At 41.9% G+C, this 21510-nt stretch overlaps 1 protein-coding gene across 1 annotated transcript; it reads right to left on the bottom strand.

Annotated features, from left to right (window-relative positions):
* Positions 1 to 257: 257 nt before the first annotated feature.
* Positions 258 to 20660, bottom strand: smad2 (SMAD family member 2). Its single transcript, XM_080046739.1, has 11 exons — positions 20521 to 20660; positions 17858 to 18401; positions 13199 to 13288; positions 12221 to 12414; positions 11914 to 12048; positions 11346 to 11408; positions 11163 to 11216; positions 10663 to 10875; positions 10331 to 10468; positions 6770 to 6914; positions 258 to 4388 (listed from the first exon to the last, which is right to left on the bottom strand). Exons 2-11 carry the CDS (start codon positions 18115 to 18117, stop codon positions 4265 to 4267), a joined length of 1416 nt encoding a protein of 471 aa, XP_079902865.1. The 5' UTR covers positions 18118 to 18401; positions 20521 to 20660; the 3' UTR covers positions 258 to 4264.
* Positions 20661 to 21510: the final 850 nt, after the last annotated feature.

Raw genomic sequence — 21510 nt, 5'->3', positions numbered from 1 at the left:
CATTTAGAGTATTTTTAATAAGTAATGTAGAGATGAAGATTTAAGAAAAATCCAGACTGGTCTCTTCATTTTTTCCCGGGCTATACAAAATCCTTGTCGTGGGCCAATTTAAGCAGGAGTGGCTTCCCTGTCTTATATCCTACTACAGGTTTGTTATTGTGATGTGTGTAGTTCACGTTTGCTTAGTTTTAGGTTATGTGTAGCCTACCGTAAAGTGATTTCAGGCAGAGACGTGCAACACAAGTCAAAAGTCTCAGTTGAATTAAAACAGCTTTATTAGTGTACACTGTAAGAAGTTGTTTGTATATGTAGAATAGTTGGAAAGCCTATGAAGATCCTCAGTGTTGAAGACAGAAATCCTAAGAGCTTGTTGTCTAATAGAATACACTCTGTTGACAGCAAAAATGAAAATAAAGGAACAACATGTGTGATAAAATCAAAGTACAACTATACACTAACTTCACTATTGACATGTAATAGCTTCACTCTCTCCAAAACTCACCTTCTTAGAATTCATCAGACAAAGGCTTATTTGGGGATACACAATTGTCATCACAATAAGAAAAAAAAAAATACAATATGTAAATAGGAATGTGGACCCTAGAAATGTGTAGATGTAGACTACATGAAACCTCATCATCTTCGTCTATCTCCAAAACAGACTTCTCAGGAAGTAAGAAAAGCTGTCTGGTTTTGGGGTACAATGTTAGCTGGCACTCATTCAATGAAAACAAAAAAGTACTACAAAAGCTTTTGCTGGACCCTGGCAATATAAGTTAAACAGCATGTCTAGCCATCAGAACATATACTGTGTGCATATTTTTAACGGAAAAAATGCTCTTGAGTATTCAATCCAGACACTTTCGATGTCACTCCATAGAGCAAACATGTGGGTAAGAAACCACACATCAACCCTAAAAGGAAAACATGGATTATTAATTTTGCCTTTCATATCTTGGCAACTTCCAGTCAATTTTGTTCCAGATAAAGAAAAAAATAAGAACTCTAAAAAGGAAAGTACAGACAAGTGAACAGATAAACATACAGAGACAAAAAAAACATCAGCATTTGGCTGATTTCAGTCTAGTTACCAGTGAGTACTAGGAGGCAAACCGTCCTGCAGGACCATCATTTGCTTTTTAAAAATGTCAAAAGTGTCCAGCTTTTCATTTGGTCCAAGTGCTTAAGTACATTGTCCTTTAGGAAAGGAGGGCAACCATCAAAGTGTTTATCAAATGCCTATCTTGAATTAAAGTTTCTACAGGATACTGACAATGTGCATGATTAAACATCAGGATCTTTCAACTCTAATTTGGTGTTCGTGTTCTACAACATTTTTGTGTGCATTCCCCCCTATGTTTCAGTAGTGAGAAATGTAATCGAAATCTGAACACGTTTACATGCACACCGGCCTTACTGTGCATCAAGTTAGGCTCACAGTCAGGACATTTTGCACATCGGAGAAAATCAAGCAAGATATTTGGAATGTGTCCACCCTACTCCATTTTGCAAATGTTTCTGTGTTCCACTTAACATCTTATTTTGTGTGGTAACATTTCGCTTCTTGGTAAACATTTGTGAGGAACAGACTTGGAATAAAGATTAATTAAATGGATATAATATCACAATATCATGTGAGCATTTAAAACACAGCCAATGGAAATGAAGGGTTTACAACCAGACATAATCAGATATTCATGAAAATGAAGCATCTGCAGAGCTGAAATTGGACCCTGCTTTTATGTTGTATACTGGAATGTCCTATATGTTGCTCAAATAAGACAGAATTCACCTTTTCCAAAGTCAGAGCTTTTAAAATGCTACTGAGAGATAATACTGTATTGCCCAGCTGCTGGATTACATCATAACATCTCAAAAAAGTCTGAATCGTTGTTCTTAAAGGAATACTTCACCCATACGGAACCAGCATTCTATCATTATACAATAACGATTATAATATAATGAATGAGGCTAAGATGATCCGATTTAAAAAAAAATTGCACATTTATACTAAATAGGATCTCCGGTGAAGTAGGCCTTTAATTGTTTTAATAAATGGTCATTAGAAAATAAATGTATTTTTAAATGGACATTGGCACGTTGGATATCACTATACAAATACATACCTGTAACTTGAGCTGTTAGGTTTTCATCAGCATATTTCATCAGCATATTACACCCATAGAGCTGGACACATAAGAAACAATAAAGGCAATATACTATTTTTTTAAACTGCTCATAGATTCCAAGCAGCCAGTTTTACCAAAGCCAAATTAGGATGAAAAAAAAACAGGATGGTAATTACGATGATTGGTCTTCTCATTCATTCTACACACAATTAGAACCAAATAGTTTTTCCAGTGGTAAATTCAGTGAAGATGTATCCTATTCTAAATATTTTTTGTAAATTGTCATCAAGCTGTGATCATTTCAAACAGAGGGCATATTCTAAAAAAATACTGACATCTAATAAAAAGGAAGAAAGCTTTGAACATTTTAAATATGTTCATATTTGAAAAAATACATGAAAATACAAAAAATGTAGCTAAAAGAATGTGTAAAGAAAATAAAAGCTGTGTACTCTAACTAGTTAAATACTTAAAGCTTGAATACTTTGAGGTGCAAAGATTTGGATCAAAATAGAGATTATGGTACCAGCTGGCTTTTAGATAAGTCTCATTAAAATCAAATGGATTGCTCTTTAACAAGCCGAATACAGACAATATAAGGAAATTAAAATCTTTATAGCGAACATTTATCATATATTTTTTAGTTTTTCCAATTGTCTTGACTTCATTTGGGGTTTTTTAACATTCCTACCTGTACATGTCAAAGCATACATCTTGCCGTATTTTACATCAAAGGCCACTTTATTGTAGCAACATCAAGGATGCATAATTTGGGGCAGTGCAAATATGGTAATAGAAGCAATTATTATTTTGGTCCCCACACTGTAGGACTTTGTATTCCTATCAATTAAATGTCAAGAACTGGGAACCTGTGCATTATAATTGTTTGCATCAGAAAAACACAAGTGATGGGTGCTAACCCTAATTTTGCCTGTTAGGAGGGGGGGGGGGGACATTGAGGCGTGGGAGTCCTAATCCTGCATCTGTCTCAAATCCAACATACAACTCCTCTTCATAAGCAAGATGAAATAATAGTAAAAAGTTAATGAAGAGAATGTAAGTGAAAGAGAAAGAGCATGCAGGAAGGGGGTGAAGAGAGACAGTGGAAATAGTTGGTCCTCAACAACTAGAATGGCTTGTTCATTTTGGCCAATAATAATAATAATGACTTAATTACTGTCTCAAAACAAATCCAAGGACTGTGTGAAGTTCCAGTAGAGTGACATGTCCTACATGCCAAGAAGTCCTTAGCTTACTTATTCCAGTTATCTGTGTTGATAAGCCACTGACCACACGTAAACATAGAAACTCCTCAAAGAGAAAAACAAGAGCTCTTATCCACCGACAAACATCTGCCCCCAACTGCTCATGTTTGAATGGGACTAACTGATATCAGGTGTGCGTTTTTGTTACAGTATATGTGTGTGTATGTGATCAGGTCAACACATGACGAATGAAGAGAGAAAGCAGGAAAATGATCTGATAAAAATGGAATGGAAGTTTGGTCAGCAACACCAAGGGTAAACAAAAAAAAAAACACTGTCCAGGCGTAAAAGTTTGACTTTTGGTTGAACATAAGCCTGGAGTGGCAGTTCTGCTGTTGGTCTAATCGTGAGGCTGAATCAAAGTTGTGCTGTGGTAGGTGTGTAGTGAACCCACAAGGTGGACTAGTGGTTGGAGAGAGACGAGAAGGTCACATGCTCAATCCCCCCAAACAGCTGCTCTTTTTCTCAATTATCCTGATTTGCATTTCCAAATCACACCCTCAGTCAAATACTAAAAAAAACTGTAATGTAGTCCATTATGACACAAAGTATCACTCTTATATTGCAGGGTGGTTTCAGTTTTTAGGTCCATGATAACTGGCATGTCAACGTTAATCCAACGATGCCAAAGGTGATCAATCCCGTTACCGCTGTGTCGTCACTCTTAACATTCCACTATTGTCCAATCAGTGATGTCATTCTCCCATCCTTCAGGTCCATTGTGTAATCTTTTTTTTTTTTTTTTTCATAATGCTGTTACTACATCAGTTTAAGACTGCATGGTGGTTCTCCTTAGTACATGCTGGTCGAATGTTGTGAAATGTCTTGGGTTTGTTTTCTATGCGTAGGCAGCAGCAGCAGAACCCCTGTTCAGGACATACTGGAGCAGCGCACTGACGGTGAACCCATCTGTGTGAGCACCTTATCCAACCACTGGAGGGGGCCGTTGAGATGGAGCTCAATCCAACAGGGTGTGCTGGTAACGGTCTGACGTCTGTAGGGATAAAATAGACTAAGCATACAGTAGAAGCCTCGTACAAGAAAAAGTGGTAGCACTTGCAGTTGTATTGATGAAGGTGGAGTCAGTGATTACAGAGAATGCTTGTTGACAAAATCAGTTCTTTTTCAAAATCAGTGAATATCTCCTCATGATCCGCTACTTGGTGTGCACTGAAAAGAAATCCAGTGTTAAAACACAGCCTAGTCTCTGAAACAGGCGTGTTGCTAGCTACGGTGGGCTCGGCTATGTTTGCATTCCCTTTGTTAAAATACTAGTTTACAGAGCCTAGTTATACAGTTAGAGGATCTTAGGGAGACATTCACTGATTTTACTAAAGGTGATATTATTTAGTAAAACTGGAGCACCTTTCTTGAAGGGTTTGACAACAAACCAATAAAAGGAGAAAAGGGAAGCTTGCATTGCCTTAAATCTGACCCAGCTGACTACAGTGTGGACGTGCCAGGATTGGCCATGGCCCTACAGACAGCAAAGACACTAGCCCCTTTTACACAGAGATTGCGGCATATTGACGGAACAACATCACTCCAATATGCCGGCTTTGCTTGCTTCTGTGTTATTTACACAGAACCAAGCAACGCCGGCCTGCTGGCGCATCAGTAGTCCCTTTTACACAGCGCTCCGGAATGAAAGAGGTGCTTGTAAACAGCGTCAGGTGTGACGTAAACATTTAGCGCCGCGCCGGTCAGCTGCTTTACAACAACAACAATGGCCGGTGAATTGAGAGCAGAAGTGCTGGAGCTTGCAGTAAGAGGGCCGTATTTTACTGTCCCCACGATGTGCCAGTTGATCTCGCTACGCGCTGAGTCCAACATCACTGGGACAGTTAACCAAACTGACTAAATCAATCCGACCGCTTCACCTCTGTGTGTGTGTGTGTGTGTGTGTGTGTGTGTGTGTGTGTGTGTGTGTGTGTGTGTGTGTGTGTGTGTGTGTGTGTGTGTGTGTGTGTGACAGGTTGGTTGTGAGCGAGTCTCTTTGTGAGGGCAGCGATCTGCCAATCAGACATACACATACACACAGTGTGTGAAGTCACGTTACTGTAGACAGAAATAAAGTGTGGATATACGCTCAGACTTAGGATAATAATAGCGGCGGCGGAATGTGTTAGCAAAACAGTAGCTCTGTGGCTAACAGCTGAGCCGGAGCCTTCAGTCAGCTGAAGCAGACAGTCTAGCGGGGCGAGCAGACTATTCCCCCGTTACTAGGTCGACCTTCAAGCTGAACAAGAGCCCTCCGCTGCGCGTCGGGCTCCTGCTTCAGCTTGTTGGTCTTTATTTCTAGCAAGTGACCCGTTCGCTATACTTTATCCCTTACTTAGCCTAGCCTAGCTTTCCATTGTACAACTTCTCCTGGGCAGAAATAGACTCATACACTCTGCAAAATGAAGCGCGGGGGTTTGGATTGAGCAACGGACCTTATGATCAGATAGATTATACACCGTTCCTTTTATTTGGTGATTTTTACGGGACATCAGGCCGCCGTGGTTAATGTTAAACACACGTCCTTCAACTGCTAACATGGTCGCATGTTTAGAACGTAGACTATGGAACGTCAAACGCCCCCCTGTTCCGCAACAACAAGCTGGAGCATTTAAACAGAGAGGCGGAACTGATCGTGTCGGGAATCTTACTACCCCCCGAGGTAGTAAAATTCCCGGAACGATCACTCGCACCTTTCTTCCCTCGTTCCGCAACTGTCGCATTTACACAGCTGGGGGGAGGGCCGAAAGGCCGGCATATTCCCGGCTTTCACTGGCTGTGTAAAAGGGGCTACTGACTGTTGACCAGACATGATACACAGCGGCTTAACCCTGACCAGTGAGGACAAGCCAAAACACCCCCACAAACATTGTTGTTTGGCTCCTGGAAGGGGACAACTGAAAGCAGAGCCAGGAACATGGCACATATCTGCTGGCTGGAGGACAGAGACAAATGCCCTGTAATTCGCTGACATGTTTACAACAAAAAGGAGGAATATAATAGAGATTATACACATGCATATATTAGCTAATGAGTACATGGAGTGTGTCGAAACTGGAAAAAAGCGATATAATGTTGGCTGTGTTATGACATCTTACTCTATACAACACTGCTCAGCCAAATGAAAAGCCGTGTCAACAGTTTGTCCCCTTCTATCTATTTTGCAACAAACACAACTAGCAACCACCAACAGCAGCCACTAGCCACTGCATAGCTTGCAAGAAAGTCTCCATGTCACCAAGCGTATAGCAAAACCTGCGACGAGGCAGAAATGAATTTCACTGCACCACTCTCTAGTGATTAGTCTGACCTACAACCCTCCATTCATCACAGATGGCAGTAAGAGACAATGATGTGCGTAAGAGTGTAACATACCTATACTCTGCTCCCCAACCCTTGACAAAGCTCATTCTGATGGTGCACATCCTGGTTAGTTGGTAGACTGCCTCGAACCCCTGATTGACTGACTGGGCCAGCAGTGCAGCAAACTCTTGGTTGTTAAAGATCTTCAGGTTACAGCCTAAAATAAAAAGGGAACATTGCTGTAAGGCATAGGCTGGTCATCATTATCAGAGAGAGTTAACCCATAAGAACCCAGACCCATTTCCCCTTAAAGGAAAAATATGGGGGATATAACACAGACCAAGTGGACCACAAAGAACACATTTCTGAAGTTTTTTTCAAATACTACCCCATAATGTCAAAGATCTGTGATGTGACAAATATGTCACATTGGGCGTTTATGGTAAATGTATTCCTTATTTTAAAATTAATCAACATGACAGTTTTTCTGCTTAGTAACACACATTTGCATTTGTATTTGCATTTCCACAACATATATCAATATTGTGACTTTAACAGTTCTGTTTAACAACAAATTATTTTGAAGATTTGTTTTACGTCACAAAATGCGCAAACTGAATAGAATCACATAACATTGCCTCATTGGATACTGTTGTCATGGTCTGTCTTTGTCTTGTCTTGTTTTGGTGTTCCCTGTGTTTCCTGTTTTATTTTGGTATGTCTGTCTTGTTCCTCCCCATGTCCTGTCAAGTTTCCCTCTTGTTTGATTGCTGCTCCCTCCCCTAATGTGTTGCACCTGTCCCTCGTTGTCTGCCCTGTCTTGTGTGTGTATATAACTCCCTGTGTGTCTTTGTTCCCTGTCTGAGTATTGTACCTGTTGGTGAGTCTGGCCCTGTGTTCCATGTGCCTAGCCTTTTTGCGAGTTTTTGGAAGGAATAAATAGTCTTCTAGTGAAACTGTCTGCATCTGAGTCCTCCTTGCCTGCCTGTCTGCCACTCACCGTAACAGAATACTCGGACCAAGTATGGACCCAGCAGACGGATCTTTTGAGGTCGAGCTTGAGGAGGTAACATTTACCATTTCTTGCCTCAAGAAAGCCCGGGAGAAGGGCCCCACACTCGACCACCGAGAGGCAGCCTTGACGCTGGCACGCCAAGCTGTGGAGCTACAGCCTTGGCTTGGGGAGTCCCTGCCAGAGTGGGCAAAGGGCTTATTATACCCTCCTGAGTTTGTCTCCCAGCTGCCAGCACAAGCCCAAGCCTTTGCCCCCGGTCTCCAGCTACAAGCCTCTGCCCCCGGTCCCCAGCTTCAAGCCTCTGCCCCCGGTCCCCAGCTTCAAGCCTCTGCCCCCGGTCCCCAGCTACAAGCCTCTGCCCCCGGTCCCCAGCTACAAGCCTCTGCCCCCGGTCCCCAGCTACAAGCCTCTGCCCCCGGTCCCCAGCTACAAGCCTCTGCCCCCGGTCCCCAGCTACAAGCCTCTGCCCCCGGTCCCCAGCTACAAGCCTCTGCCCCCGGTCCCCAGCTACAAGCCTCTGCCCCCGGTCCCCAGCTACAAGCCTCTGCCCCCGGTCCCCAGCTACAAGCCTCTGCCCCCGGTCCCCAGCTACAAGCCTCTGCCCCCGGTCCCCAGCTACAAGCCTCTGCCCCCGGTCCCCAGCTACAAGCCTCTGCCCCCGGTCCCCAGCTACAAGCCTCTGCCCCCGGTCCCCAGCTTCAAGCCTCTGCCCCCGGCAAGTTTGGATTGCCTTCCATTACCACAATGCTCTCCAGCTTCCGAGTCGACCTCTGCCTCCAGCAGCAAGCTCCAGTCCCCGGCCTCCAGCAACCAGCATGCTAGCTACCAGCTCCTGAAGGCGCTCAAGCAACCACACGAACACTGTCCAGTTCCTGAGCCCACTACATACTTTCTTGAGGGGACCCGCCCTCTAGGCCTGCCAGGGGAGGCCTGCTTTTCTCCAAGAAAATAGTTTTTTTCCTTCAACCGTTGTGTTTGGTTGTGGCACTTCATCTATCTGCATCACTTGATTCACTAGAGTATGAATCACCACACCACTCCCTCTCCATTTCTTTTTTGTTGGGAGTGTAATCTGAGTCTTCATCCGAGCTATCGTCGTCGCAGCCTTCAAATTCACTTTCATCTCCCATGATGAGCTCAAGTGCATTCTCAACAGTGTAGTGCTTATTCTCAGTCATACATAAGAAAAAATAAAACAATTAGCCTACTACATTCAAATGGGACCAGCATAGGACAGTGAATTGTGTTTGTTTTATTTACAGATATGCAAAAATAGTTTTGTAATATATTTGATCAATAACATAATAATTTATAATTATTTTTTTATTATATATGTTCAAATGTACTTTGAATTGCACAAAAGAACATATATTAATTAAAAATAATTTAAACAGCGTAGCTAATTGAGCGGCTTATTACCATTCTTGTTATTGTGACAAATATGTCACATCAGAATTTCCAAGAATATTTTAAGGCTAAAACCCGATGTGACGTATACGTCACAGCGATATTTTCCTAACTTGTTCTACATTAATTTGTTCATGAAATATGGTCAGACTAAGTTAAATGTAATAAAGGACACCTTATTAACGCATTATAATTGTTAAATGGGTTTAAACTCACCTTTAGTAACAAAAAAAAATATTTTTAAAATGAGCTGGGTCCTTCACTTGTGTGCACATGTCACAATGCAATTTTTGGGAAGTCACTTCCTGACATAGTCACATGACTGTCACATTACCACCACACCAGGACGTTGAGTATATGTCACTTAGGGACTTAATGAGTAAAAGTCAACAAAAAAGCTGTATAAGGAAGATTGTAGGACATTCAAAGTGTGTGTTACGTGGGTGTCACCATGGGTCCTTATGGGTTAATACAGACATACAACACATTTCTTCATATTGGTAGAGAAGAGTGGATGTGAAAACACTAGGACCAACATACAATGGATATACTACTAAAACTGTTTGTTCTATCCCTGATAAGGCCTGGTGTGTTTGAATCATATAAATATTGGGACATTTCCAACAATGGGTGTTTCCACAACCAATGATTTCACAAGTCCTGCAGACATGACTTAAAGCCCTTAGTGGGGTCACTGTGAGGTGTGGGTGTATTGCATGTTGGTGAATATTATCTACAATGAAGACAAGTCTGAGACATTAATGTATACAAGATCCTCGTTTTCTTTCCGTTCAGTTCTGTGCCTGAGCAACAACACGGTTCACACCACTCATTTGGCCAGGAAACAAATGTTCAAAGTTGCATGGGTACAGATGAGTCAGTGTATGTGGGAGGCTATTAGTGCCCTTTGTAATGCTATGCTTTATCAATATCAGATGAAGAAAAAACTGGCATGGTCCGCAATACAGCCAGGAGTGTTTCACACTAATGCACCAAGTGTTATTGAGTGTGTTTGGTAGCACTGATTCCTGTATCATATGGCTGCCAGATAAAGCCACAGTAGGGACTCAATCAGTTTGTTGAAAGTAAATGTCAACACTCCAAATATACCTTATTGGCAAACCAAACAAGAGGGGCTTTACGTTTGTTGTAGAGCATCCGTCTAGCTTAAGAGTAAAATAGAGGAACACAATGTGTATATGTGTATAAACCTGGAGGTATCTTGCAGACTGTGGCAGGGTGCCAGCCATATCGCTGGTTGCAGTTGGGACTCTGGACAAAAATGGCACTGTCGCTGAGGCACTCGGCGAACACCTCCCCTCCAATATAATACAACCTTACACCGCGACCTGCAGAGCGTGAGACGGGAAAAAAAAAGTTGGGACATTTTCTTCATAGCCAGTTCAACATAGCAACACGTAGGAAAGGACTCTGAGCTTGATCCAAAAAATATTCCTATATCTTTACAAGTTTTAAGATACAATTAACTTTGCTCAAACAGAACAGTGTATCAATAATGACTTGTGAGTGTGTTTGCTTATACCTATATGTCGCCTTGTCATTTCAACGGTTGCGTTCCTGTTCACGTTGCTGAGAAGGCCTAGACAGAAGCGTTCAGAGTTGGAGGGGTCGGTGAAGCCATCGACTGTCAGAGACGGCTGTGAGGCGTGGAACGTCTCTCCGACCCGCTGGTTTAGCTCATAGTATGCTATGGAGCACCAGAAAGCAGGTTCACTGTAGGTTACCGGCTGAAGGTCTGAAAAAGGAATCAAAAACAAGGTAGCCATTTTAACGTGTTGTTCTTTACAAGTCTTTAACCGTTTCCATTTTTCTATTATTTGATAACCCTCCTGGAAAAAAATTACTATTGTCAATATGACAACTTAAGTTTTTCCAACTGTTGGAACATGTTTTGCTCTGCAAAAAAATCAAACAATTTACCATCAAGTTTTTTTCAATTTCAAGAGCTATACAGTATATATTTTTCGACCCGTTATAAAATGGAAGAAAACTAATAAAGAAATACCAGTAAAGCAGTCTTACCGAGGCTATTACTGACAGGGGACAAGCTGCCTGGCGACATTTCTGCTGGAGAGCCTGGGAGACAAAAGAAGAAGAAAAAAAGGCCCTGTAGTGTTTTTGTTTACGGCTAAATGATGTACGTTTGTCAGTGTGTCTTTCTCCAACCGGTGAGACAACACTGGACTAGTCAACCTGTTTCCATACTTTGATTCATCTGCTGATCACTGGTTTCTCCATCTTCACTGATGTAGCCAGGAGGAGGAGTCTCTGTGAGATAAAACACACGACCACACACACACACACACACACAATTAAAATACATTAGATTTTACGTGTAGGATCATGCGCATTGCAGAAATGAAAACAAAGGACGTTGCCCCCATGAGGATTTATGAGTAAATACAACAACAATGTCAGCGCATCTACATGAGGCAGCTCTTCTGTGATCACACATGGATTTCATTCCTTCTGCTGTATGTCCAGGTTTTTTCTTAGCAGTAGAATCAACAACTGTACGATTTCTTGGACACTTCTTAGGATTTTTCTGTGCCAGTGTCAGGGAGCGACACCAGTGTGTAAACGCTGCCATACTGAGAAATACAGAGTTTTGTGGACGCGGCTTTATGAACTTTGTGTCAACAAAAGTTGAAAAAGTTACGCACTATAGATTTAATGAATAACCTTCTATTAAAAATAAATCTATTTGGCTTTAACGACAGCTAATGTAATAAGAGAATGCAAAGGAGTTCCAACTCCTGCCCTGCATACGGACCTGGTATATAGTTATTAGGAGGGTCTATGCCTGCAGGGAAGTTGGTGTTTTCAGGGATGGAGTTTGTAAAGTCGTCTAGAGGTGGAAGCTCTGTCAGAATCTCCGTGTGGCGTGGCACCAACACCGGAGGGAGAACTGTTGAGAAAGACAAAGTGTCACTGACAGAGGCAAATATTATTTACAATGGAAATTGCATAATACAAATCCAACAATATTTTGCATCTTATACACACACGAAAACACAACATCTAGATTGATTTCTACTGCATAAACCTCCTCCGCTAAAAAAACTCTGTGGTATCATTACCGGGTGTCTCCACTCTCTGGTAGTGGTAGGGATTGACACACACTTCATCCTTTTTGAGGTTGAAGGCAAACTGGCAGGCCTCGATGGCCCTCAGCTCATGGTGGCTGTGTAGGTCGGGCCATCTCCACAGGCGGCAGTAGATGACGTGGGGCAGGCCCTTACGATGGGACACCTGAAGACGCCCGTCCAACGACCTGTGGAGGGTTGGGAGAGAGGTCGTTTAACAGTGCAGTGATATGTTGACACAAGTCTGTAAACTGGATGGGAAGCTTTCTTTACTTTGTTTTTTAGAGTAATCAAGAAAGGCCACGGGAAAGCCAACTGTTGGGGAGTTCAGGACGTTGGTAACGCGTTATGACTTAAACTTTTTTTTACGACACTCAAACTGGACAGAGCCACTGCAAAGTCATGTGAACTTAAAAACAAATATTTAATCATACCTGTCCTTTGTAAAATCTAGCCTGTGTTTGACTAGCCTTGCTCTACAGAAACACTCATATCTATTATAGACATGGCAGCTCAATGGAAAACAACAAATCTTTATTCATGATATGTGTTGATGAGTAATCAATACTCCCTCTTCATCTAATCAATACTCCCTCTTCATCTAATAGCATAGGTAGTGAACATTACTCATATTGTGTGCTTAATACGACACATGTTGGCTACAGCAGGTCCATTTGTTCCATATGCATTTTCATTCAAATGCAGCTCAATTATTGCATTGGTGCCTGTATTACAGTACATTAACCATAATAACACTCTTTCCATGAAACACTAATGAACGGAAATGGTCACACAATCCAGTGAGTAGTAATACTATATATAATAGAAAGAAGACAGATCCAAATTAAAACAACATGTGTACATGACCATTTTTACTGCATAGGTGTAGCATTTGCAGGAATTAAGGGACATGTATATGTTATACAGATTGTTGAGCCCATTGTGTGTTTGAACGCGTGTGAGCATATTCACCTGCTGTGGTCATGGTATCCATACATGCCTGCAGAGTCCCACTGCGCTATCGTGTGGCCTGAGCCTAGACCCCATAGATCTGAGCAATTGCTACAGACACACAACAAACATGCACACACATGTACATACACACACAACCCCACACACACACACACACACACACACAGACAGAGGACAGGTGCAAAAAGGACAAAAGAAATAAAAAGCAAACAGATGGTAAACATGAGGCGTTTCATTCCAAATGAATAGAATGAAATCACAAACATATGTACAGTTGGTCTCTTATTGGCACGAAGGAAGATAATGATAAAGATCCTGCCTCATGCATTTCAATAGGAGACACTAACTGAGTGACATGTGACAAACCCAAATTGGACAGACAGCGATGTGGTGCAAACACGTGATGTATTGGGTAGACGAGACTGAACGATGACCCACTACACATGATCATAGGTAAAAAGAGATGAAAAACAGTACACGTCTGATTTTTTTTTTTTTTTAAACTTGTTTTACGGTTAAATAAGCTCCCGCAATGCCCGGTTGAAGATTGCATCTGAATTTACACCTGCATGCGATTCACATTCCTGCATTTGATTTCTAAGACATCATGAGAAGTGTGATGTGACGAAACAAGTCGAACAGGAAATATACGCATACACAACGATGATATGTGAATGAATAAATAAAGAAATGTTACACACAATGTAATAAAACACAACAGAAAAAAACAGACACAACACAAATGTGTGTATATATAAATACAGTATGCGTGTGTGTGTTTGTGTGTGATTGAAGAAAGCACACATCCCGACTGTTGCCGACTTGAGATGCTGCCGTCTGATCCGAGCAAAGTAATTGACAGACCTGTCCGTGCCGAGACCTGCTATCAACACTTTATCTTCCTAATCCCCAGACCCTGCTAATGTCTCGCTTTCTTCCTTTCCCACTTTAAAGGTTGCCAGTGCAATCCCAGCAGTGTCTGTCTGTGAAAAGACGAGTTCCACTTGAGCACCACTCTTCTTGATCCTCATCCACTAGCCTCTAAGACGGATCAAAGCTAGACAAAATCACTTTTTAATCCAAAACAGTGAATATCTCCTTATGATCTGCTTCCTGACCATACTGTGTGTGTGTGTGTGTGTGTGTGTGTGTGTGTGTGTGTGTGTGTGTGTGTGTGTGTGTGTGTGTGTGTGTGTGTGTGTGTGTGTGTGTGTGTGTGTGCGCTGAAAAAATAGGCTCTAGGCACTGTAAACGTGTAGGCTATGTCGGTAGCTACGATGGGCCCCTTTGTTTACGTGACCATTTACAGAGCCTATGGTGTTTATTAAAACTGGATTTATTTTCAGTGCACACACAGTACGGACAAGAAGTAGATAATAAAAAGGGATGATCACTGACAAATTTATTTTTATACTAGAATGGTTTTGCATGGAGTCAGAACTGCTGACTCCACCTTTACGTTTCAGCTCCACCCATCAGTAAACTGGATTGTTTGCAAAACATCAGGAGGATGTTTTCACCCTGACCTTTACTGGTTTTTTTTTCTTCAAAAACACTAAACCGTTATCTCTTTCCTGAGGTCATCCACATTTCCGTCGCTACTCTATGAGCTACCCTTGCCTGCTATCTCTACACACAGTTGCACCCTTCCTCCTCCGTCTCATTACTTCTTCGTACCTCCACTCAAACAGAAATCTACACAGCCTGACAGATCGCCAGACACCTCACTGACATCCTCCACCACCCAAAAAAAAGAAGACGACAACTTCAAGAGCCAGAGTAATGTATCTCTTTTATCAACCCTACTTCTCTGGGTTCAAAGGGAAGTGAGCTAGGCATCAAAGGCCTGAATCGCTATCTACACAAAAACTACCGAGCAGCGCTGTCAAGTAGTACATCCGGACCTACTATTCAAAAGGCAAGTGTTGTCCCATAACGTGCAGCTACTTCAACCAAGATGCCATCATTCTCTGAAAAACTATGGCCATGCCACACATCTGTTTAAACTCATCATTCCGTTTAATAAGAATGTGTGTTTTTATGTGTTAATAAAAGCAGAGCAGCAAACCCACACACACTATGATAAATCACTGTATAGTGCATTCTCAAGTGTTGGGGTGCCACTGACAGCCTTCTTCACTGATTGGTTGAGCACAAAATGAAGTAATTGTCAGGTCTAAACCCTGAAATCTAAATGTCTTCCTTGGAGATTATAGACTGTAGCAGCATTCAAGTTAATGTCTCACGAGAACCAGCATCACCTTATCAGTTCTATTTGAGAAGCTACTATCTCACCTACATTCCTCTGAGCTAGGATATAGACTAAGGCCTTGCTGGCATCAGACACTTTACCCGCACATGGTCCTTCTTTTTCTCTTTTTTTTTTACCCAATTGTTACATTTACAGTACTTCTCTAACTTAGTACCATTTCCTCGACAATGGCATCTGTTTCAGTCACAGCATACTATGTGCAGTGTCACCAAGGATCAACATTGATTGTTTCTATGTTTCACAAAGCATGTGCAAAATGTGCAAATAAAGCCCATTGAATACCGGATTTACCTAGATTGCATTGTAATACCCAGTAAAAAAAAGACGTCTCGATTCCAAGGTTTGTTCCTATCCGTCAAATAGATAACCAGAGAAAGCAGAGTGGTGTGGTGAAGCAGGGTGGTGTGGTGATAGCATGACACTTAAATCACCATCAGCTGCAGGTAAGCTGATTTGTGGTTGGGGCACAAGAAAAGACTATTTCTTCTATTTGACACAACATGACTAAAGTAAACGTATTGAAAGAAGAGAGAGTCGGGATTACATAGAACATGTGAGACGGGGAAGCTCATACAATCTTCAAAGAGCCGCCTAGTTATCTCCCTTTTCTGCTGATCCTCGGCCTGACTGATGGACGTTAATCACATGCTCCTCATGGGGCTCCCCTCGCGACGATTAGGTTTCACCTGGTCTGGTGACTTGGCTTGTGAAGAAATCTATACTGAACGTCCGACACGTGAACTGTAACCACTGTACGCTAGCTCCAGTATTAGCAGGTTTGGGTGGTGGCAAGAAGTTTTTTTCTTTTTAAAGAATACACATTTGCATTTATGTATTTTTTTTTCTATTAAAAACTATGAGTATCTGCAATATGTTCTGTTTTCAGAGAATATGTGAAGAATATAATGATCCTGAATTTTTATTTTTTTTATGTGGTTTTACTGCCAACATCTGCTGTTAGTACGCTTTGCAAACTGGTATCTAAACAATATGGTATGTATTTAATCAAAGGGGCCCACCGTAGCAAGCAACATGCCCAGGTAACAGAGCCTAGGCTGTATATTAACACTGGCTTTGTTTTGCATTTGAAGTCTGAAAAATGCACGCTTTCCAGTTCTTTGTAGGTTGTACTTCCACTTAGGAGGCTCTGAAGAAACTGATTAAGGAACCAATTACTTCATTTTGGTGGAGGCACCTGCCATTGTCCAGGGCTGATCCAAACATCATGCTGCCGTCAGGAGGAACTAGAATGTGTGCCACCAGTTAGACACCCAAGCAACAGTCACACGTTCCATTCTGTACTGAAGCAGCATCTTTCTGATAAGAACCATGGTATCCAAACAAACCACATTTGCAGAAGGACAGAGATACTGATCTGATGCTGTTAAGTATTGGTGCATATTTCTATACACTTCAACTATATAACAAAAAAAAGAAAACTGTTGATACCCTCTCGAGTCATTTCATTTTATTAAATTCCACTGATCCTAATCCAAGCAGCACATTCAAAAAAGTGTTTTTCCAACCTATCGAATCAATGTAGAGAGATTAAATACAATAATGTAACAAGGTTGGGCAGTTGAGTATTTTGCAGCTGCAAAAGACCACAGCTGCGTAGGCGCAATCAGGGCCTGTCACACTTGCAGCGATTGATCAGATAAGAGCAAACCATCAGCAGCGCAAATGCGATGTGAATGCACATGGATGTTTGCTGCACATTAGTGCAACACAAGACATGTTTTGGATGCTATCATGTCGTGTTGTTGGACATCTGTTTCCTCCAATCAGGTTTCACTTCTGCCGCCTTGCCAACCTATGGAACAACCGAATGGGGAAGTGGACCTGTAGTTGCACAACAGAGACTTTTCTTTCTGCAAGCCTGTGGGTGCCCGTTACCCTCACTGTTACTTTCATGTGTGTTGACACACCTCGCGTGCCGATCTGTATTGGTGGCATTGTGGTTCACCAGTGCATAGGGGACTGCGGATGTGTGTTGAGGCAAGAGCACAACTTAAAGTGTGTTAGTTCTGAAACTATTTAAACTAACAAGTTAATTTTGATCATTTAAAAAATCTTCTAAGACAAACAGACAAATTTTAAACTTTTTTGTTTTGTTCCAGACACTCGATGATAACAAACTTGCCATCTGCTAGCATACATGAAATTGTGTGTCTTATGTCGTATGTTTACCAAAATACCTTTAAGCACATGGTGCCCTGTGACAATGACAACGTTTTGTGTGTGTGTGTGTGTGTGTGTGTGTGTGTGTGTGTGTGTGTGTGTGTGTGTGTGTCTGTCTTTTTTTTTATGTCCGTACGCATTTACAACACAGAACCTAGACAGCCATAGAAAAGCAGTGTGTGTGTCCATGCGTGTCCTCATCTCACCTGGGTATGGTGACACACTTGGTGTTGCTGTTCTGCGTGCTGATGGCCTTCTCCAGCTCATCCAGTTGGCCCGTCTTCTTGAGCTTCTTCACCAGGCTCTTCACAGCTTTCTCACACCATTTCTCCTCCTGTGCTCCTCCTCCGTTCTGCTCCCCTACTCCTCCTATCCCTCCCCCTGCTCCTCCGCTCCCCGCTGGACTCTTCTTCCAACCCAGGAGGCGCTTGACTACCGGTGGAGTGAAGGGAAGGATGGACGACATGATGGCCCCTGTGTCTGTGTGTGTATGTGTGTATGGTTGTCCTAAATGTGTTTTGATGCACCTCTTAAATGGGCCATACAGAGGAAAAAGGGAAAGGGGAAGGAGGGTTGTGCAAGCGATGGACTGTTGTCTGAATTCCAACTGGAGGTGTTAGAAAACGATATATATGCAGAATATGTGCATGTGTTTTTAATTCACGCCCTGTCAGAACTAAGGCATTGGTCTCAATGGGTCTTGGGGAGTATCAGAAGATGGGCGACATTGGCCGCAGATAGGAGCACATCCTAAAAGAAACAAAGAAAAAGACCGTTCAGAAGTTGAAAAGTCTGAAAGTACAACTCATCACATGAGTCATGACCGTTTCTTATGAACAGATTACATCAGTTATGCCAACTCATCTAGATTCATCATTCATGAAATGTGTTTTCCTCCTCATAGCATACCTACCACTGCTAACTCTCTTTGAGTGTACAGCAGAGGCACTGAAAACAATTCCTATGTTCTGCGATTTTAAATTGATTAATAATTTGACAAAACATATTTAAAAAAAATAAAATAACGCAATGTGCATTTCGCTGCCGTCTGTAATGTTGACTTGCCTAAAATATAGTGGATTTTATGATTGTTTAGGTGCTACTCACAGCCTTCTTCACTGATTAGTTCAGCACAAACAAAAGGTACATTGGAAGGTCCAGACCCTGAAACCTAAATGTCTTCCTCAGATTATTGACAGTAGCAATATCCAAGTAAATGTGTATAGAGAACCACCATCACCTCGTAGTATATCATATCATCATAGGGCATTTCACCATTTACCGTTTGCCAGTGTTGGGTCACAGGATGGGTACTTAACCTCAAAGATGCCCTAGTGTACAGAACTTTAAAGTGTTCCAGATCCCTGTACTTTTTGAATGATCCATTTCGCTCCAAATGGCAAGACCGATAATGAATGGATATTTATCAATAGTTGTAACATATACATCTAATTGGAGATGATTTACAATGCAGTCATTTTCAAGCATATTCTTTTACGCAGGGGAGAGGAATATCTAAAAATGTGACACATGTCAATATAAAATCTATGGTAATCCTATGCTTGTCCTAAACCTCTCCTGTTATCTGAACCAGCATTCCTCCACTCAGACAAAAGGCTGAGTAGTGTCCGACAGTATCAAACCATGCTCCAGATCAGTGTATTTAAAGCCGTGACGGATAAAAGACACGCTGACCCATTAACATCACCTGCGAACCCTTCCTCTACGACCTATGCACCATTTGTGGCAGGTGAGCAATCCATGTTACGGAATTCATATCGGGCAGGCAATGGCGACAAAATAAACTAGTGATAGCCTACAATTGATATGGTTGATTCAATATGGCTACAACACACACACACCATAAGACTGTATATACAGTTAGAACCACGCGGTGATGCAGGTCGAGGTCTCCCACCTCTGTCCCCAGAGAAGGAAGCAAGGGATAACTGTTCCTCTACTCGGCATGCTACTCTGAAACTCCAAGCTCCTTCTCAGAATTAATTTCACAGGCTTAACCCTTGGACTGCTTACCATTAGTGCAGCAATAGTATGAATGGTTTTCTGAAGGAGGCAGACCATTCCTGGAAAAAAAAGAACTACAGCCTTAATCCCACTAGAGTTCCTTGCCTAAACAATCAATGTGTGATGTCAACTAAGGCCAGAATACTGTAGCCTACTACACACGACATAAACAACTGAATCAGGGAGAAGGCGTATGGCAAAATAGCGATAAGGCTGGGAAAACCTATGGTAGCCTACAGTGAAATACTGTATGTTGGCCAATACCTACACAAGCGATGATTAAGCAACATAAAGACTCACTTCAAACTGAGCAGAGAGTCTTAATGTAAGGAACACAAAGAACAAAAGGTGCTGATAGGGTCACAATGTAAATAGGCTACATATTATCGACTACTGGAACTGCTGCTGACCACGGCAGCACGGCCTTGTGGGCAAAATAAGCAACGCTATTTTGTTTGTTTGGGTTAGGCTACTTCTTCTTCTACGAAACCCATAAACACAACACACGGTTTGAAGAATAGGCTAACGCTACAAAGAGCAGCAATTCCCACTAGAACAGCTCCAGTGGACACAGACTTTGACAAGCTCCAAAAAAGCGAGTTGGTTTCACCGCTAGATACTATATATCGCTATTATATTCAGACACAGTGCTAACATCCAGCTTTCTTTTGTCTCGGAATAACTGATAGCCCAGCTTTCTTCCTCCTCCTCAAAAACAGAAGAGTAGGCTACCAAAAAAAATTCCGCTAGCAAGCTTGCTACTTTGTGTCACAGACAAATAAACAGCTCTGTTGCATGTTTCGTCGCCCAGAAAATCAAATCCCTCACGTTGTTCCACACTTACCCAGCGAGGAGGTGAAATGACGCTGAACTGACACTCTGAGGAGCCTGCTCGTTCATTTGAAAGAAATAAATGCATCCAGAGAGACTTTAAAGTGTATGTTAACAGCTCCGAGCCACTGAGATGATGGCCCCTCATTCAAAGCTCAACCAAACATGTATCGCTTCATGCAAAACCAGTGCAAAACATAAACGGTGAGGCGAAGCCACCACGCCCCGCCTCTTCTCTCTTCCCATTGGCTGAACCCCGGGGTTCAGCCGATAACCTGTAGCCAGGCGCGTGTTCCATTGGCTCGAGACCGTGTCTGTCTTACGTTGTTACGTACGAAGGTATGTAAGTGATGTATCAGTGGGTACTTTGATTGTCCTTTTACAATTGCATAATAGGCCACCGTAGCTCTTCATTTTTAGAATAAAATTTAATAATATCATACGTATAATAATGAAATAAAAATATTAGAACTTGTTTTTGTATTCAGGCTATTGTTTTTACTATATTTTTTTAACCAAGCTTTACTTTTGAAGCTGTTTATTTGTCTGGCTTCACACCCCTGCGCCACATACACTTCAAATATATGCAAATCTTTAATGACAGTGAGTCACCATAAACGGTAGCCTATATGCTAAGCCTATTCAATAGGCTACAGTGGTGTCATCAATTATTAGTAGGACTATATGTTACATTAGATATAGGCTTCAGTATAGCCTATGACCACTGATGATAGTGCAGTATATTTTCTTGGGCCTTTACTCAGAAAGCCGCGTTGGTAGTTAGTTGATGGAAGAAGACACAGTTGAATGCAGATGAGGAGGTCTCAGGAAACTTCTCTTTATTAAACAACAAAACTCATCCTGCAGTCAAAACGAAGCCAATAAGAATTTAAAGTGTTTGTAACCAAATCTATGAAGAAGTTCCTTTGCTATAGAGACCCGACTTTTTCCAGAATTGTGGCCGGTTTTAACCGCCACTCTAAGTGAGCTGATTGGTTCTTTA

Source organism: Ammodytes marinus (assembly GCF_949987685.1).
Source record: "Ammodytes marinus genome assembly, chromosome: 18".
NCBI classification, from domain to species: Eukaryota; Metazoa; Chordata; class Actinopteri; order Uranoscopiformes; family Ammodytidae; genus Ammodytes; species Ammodytes marinus.
This window is presented reverse-complemented; position numbering and strand designations above follow the sequence as displayed.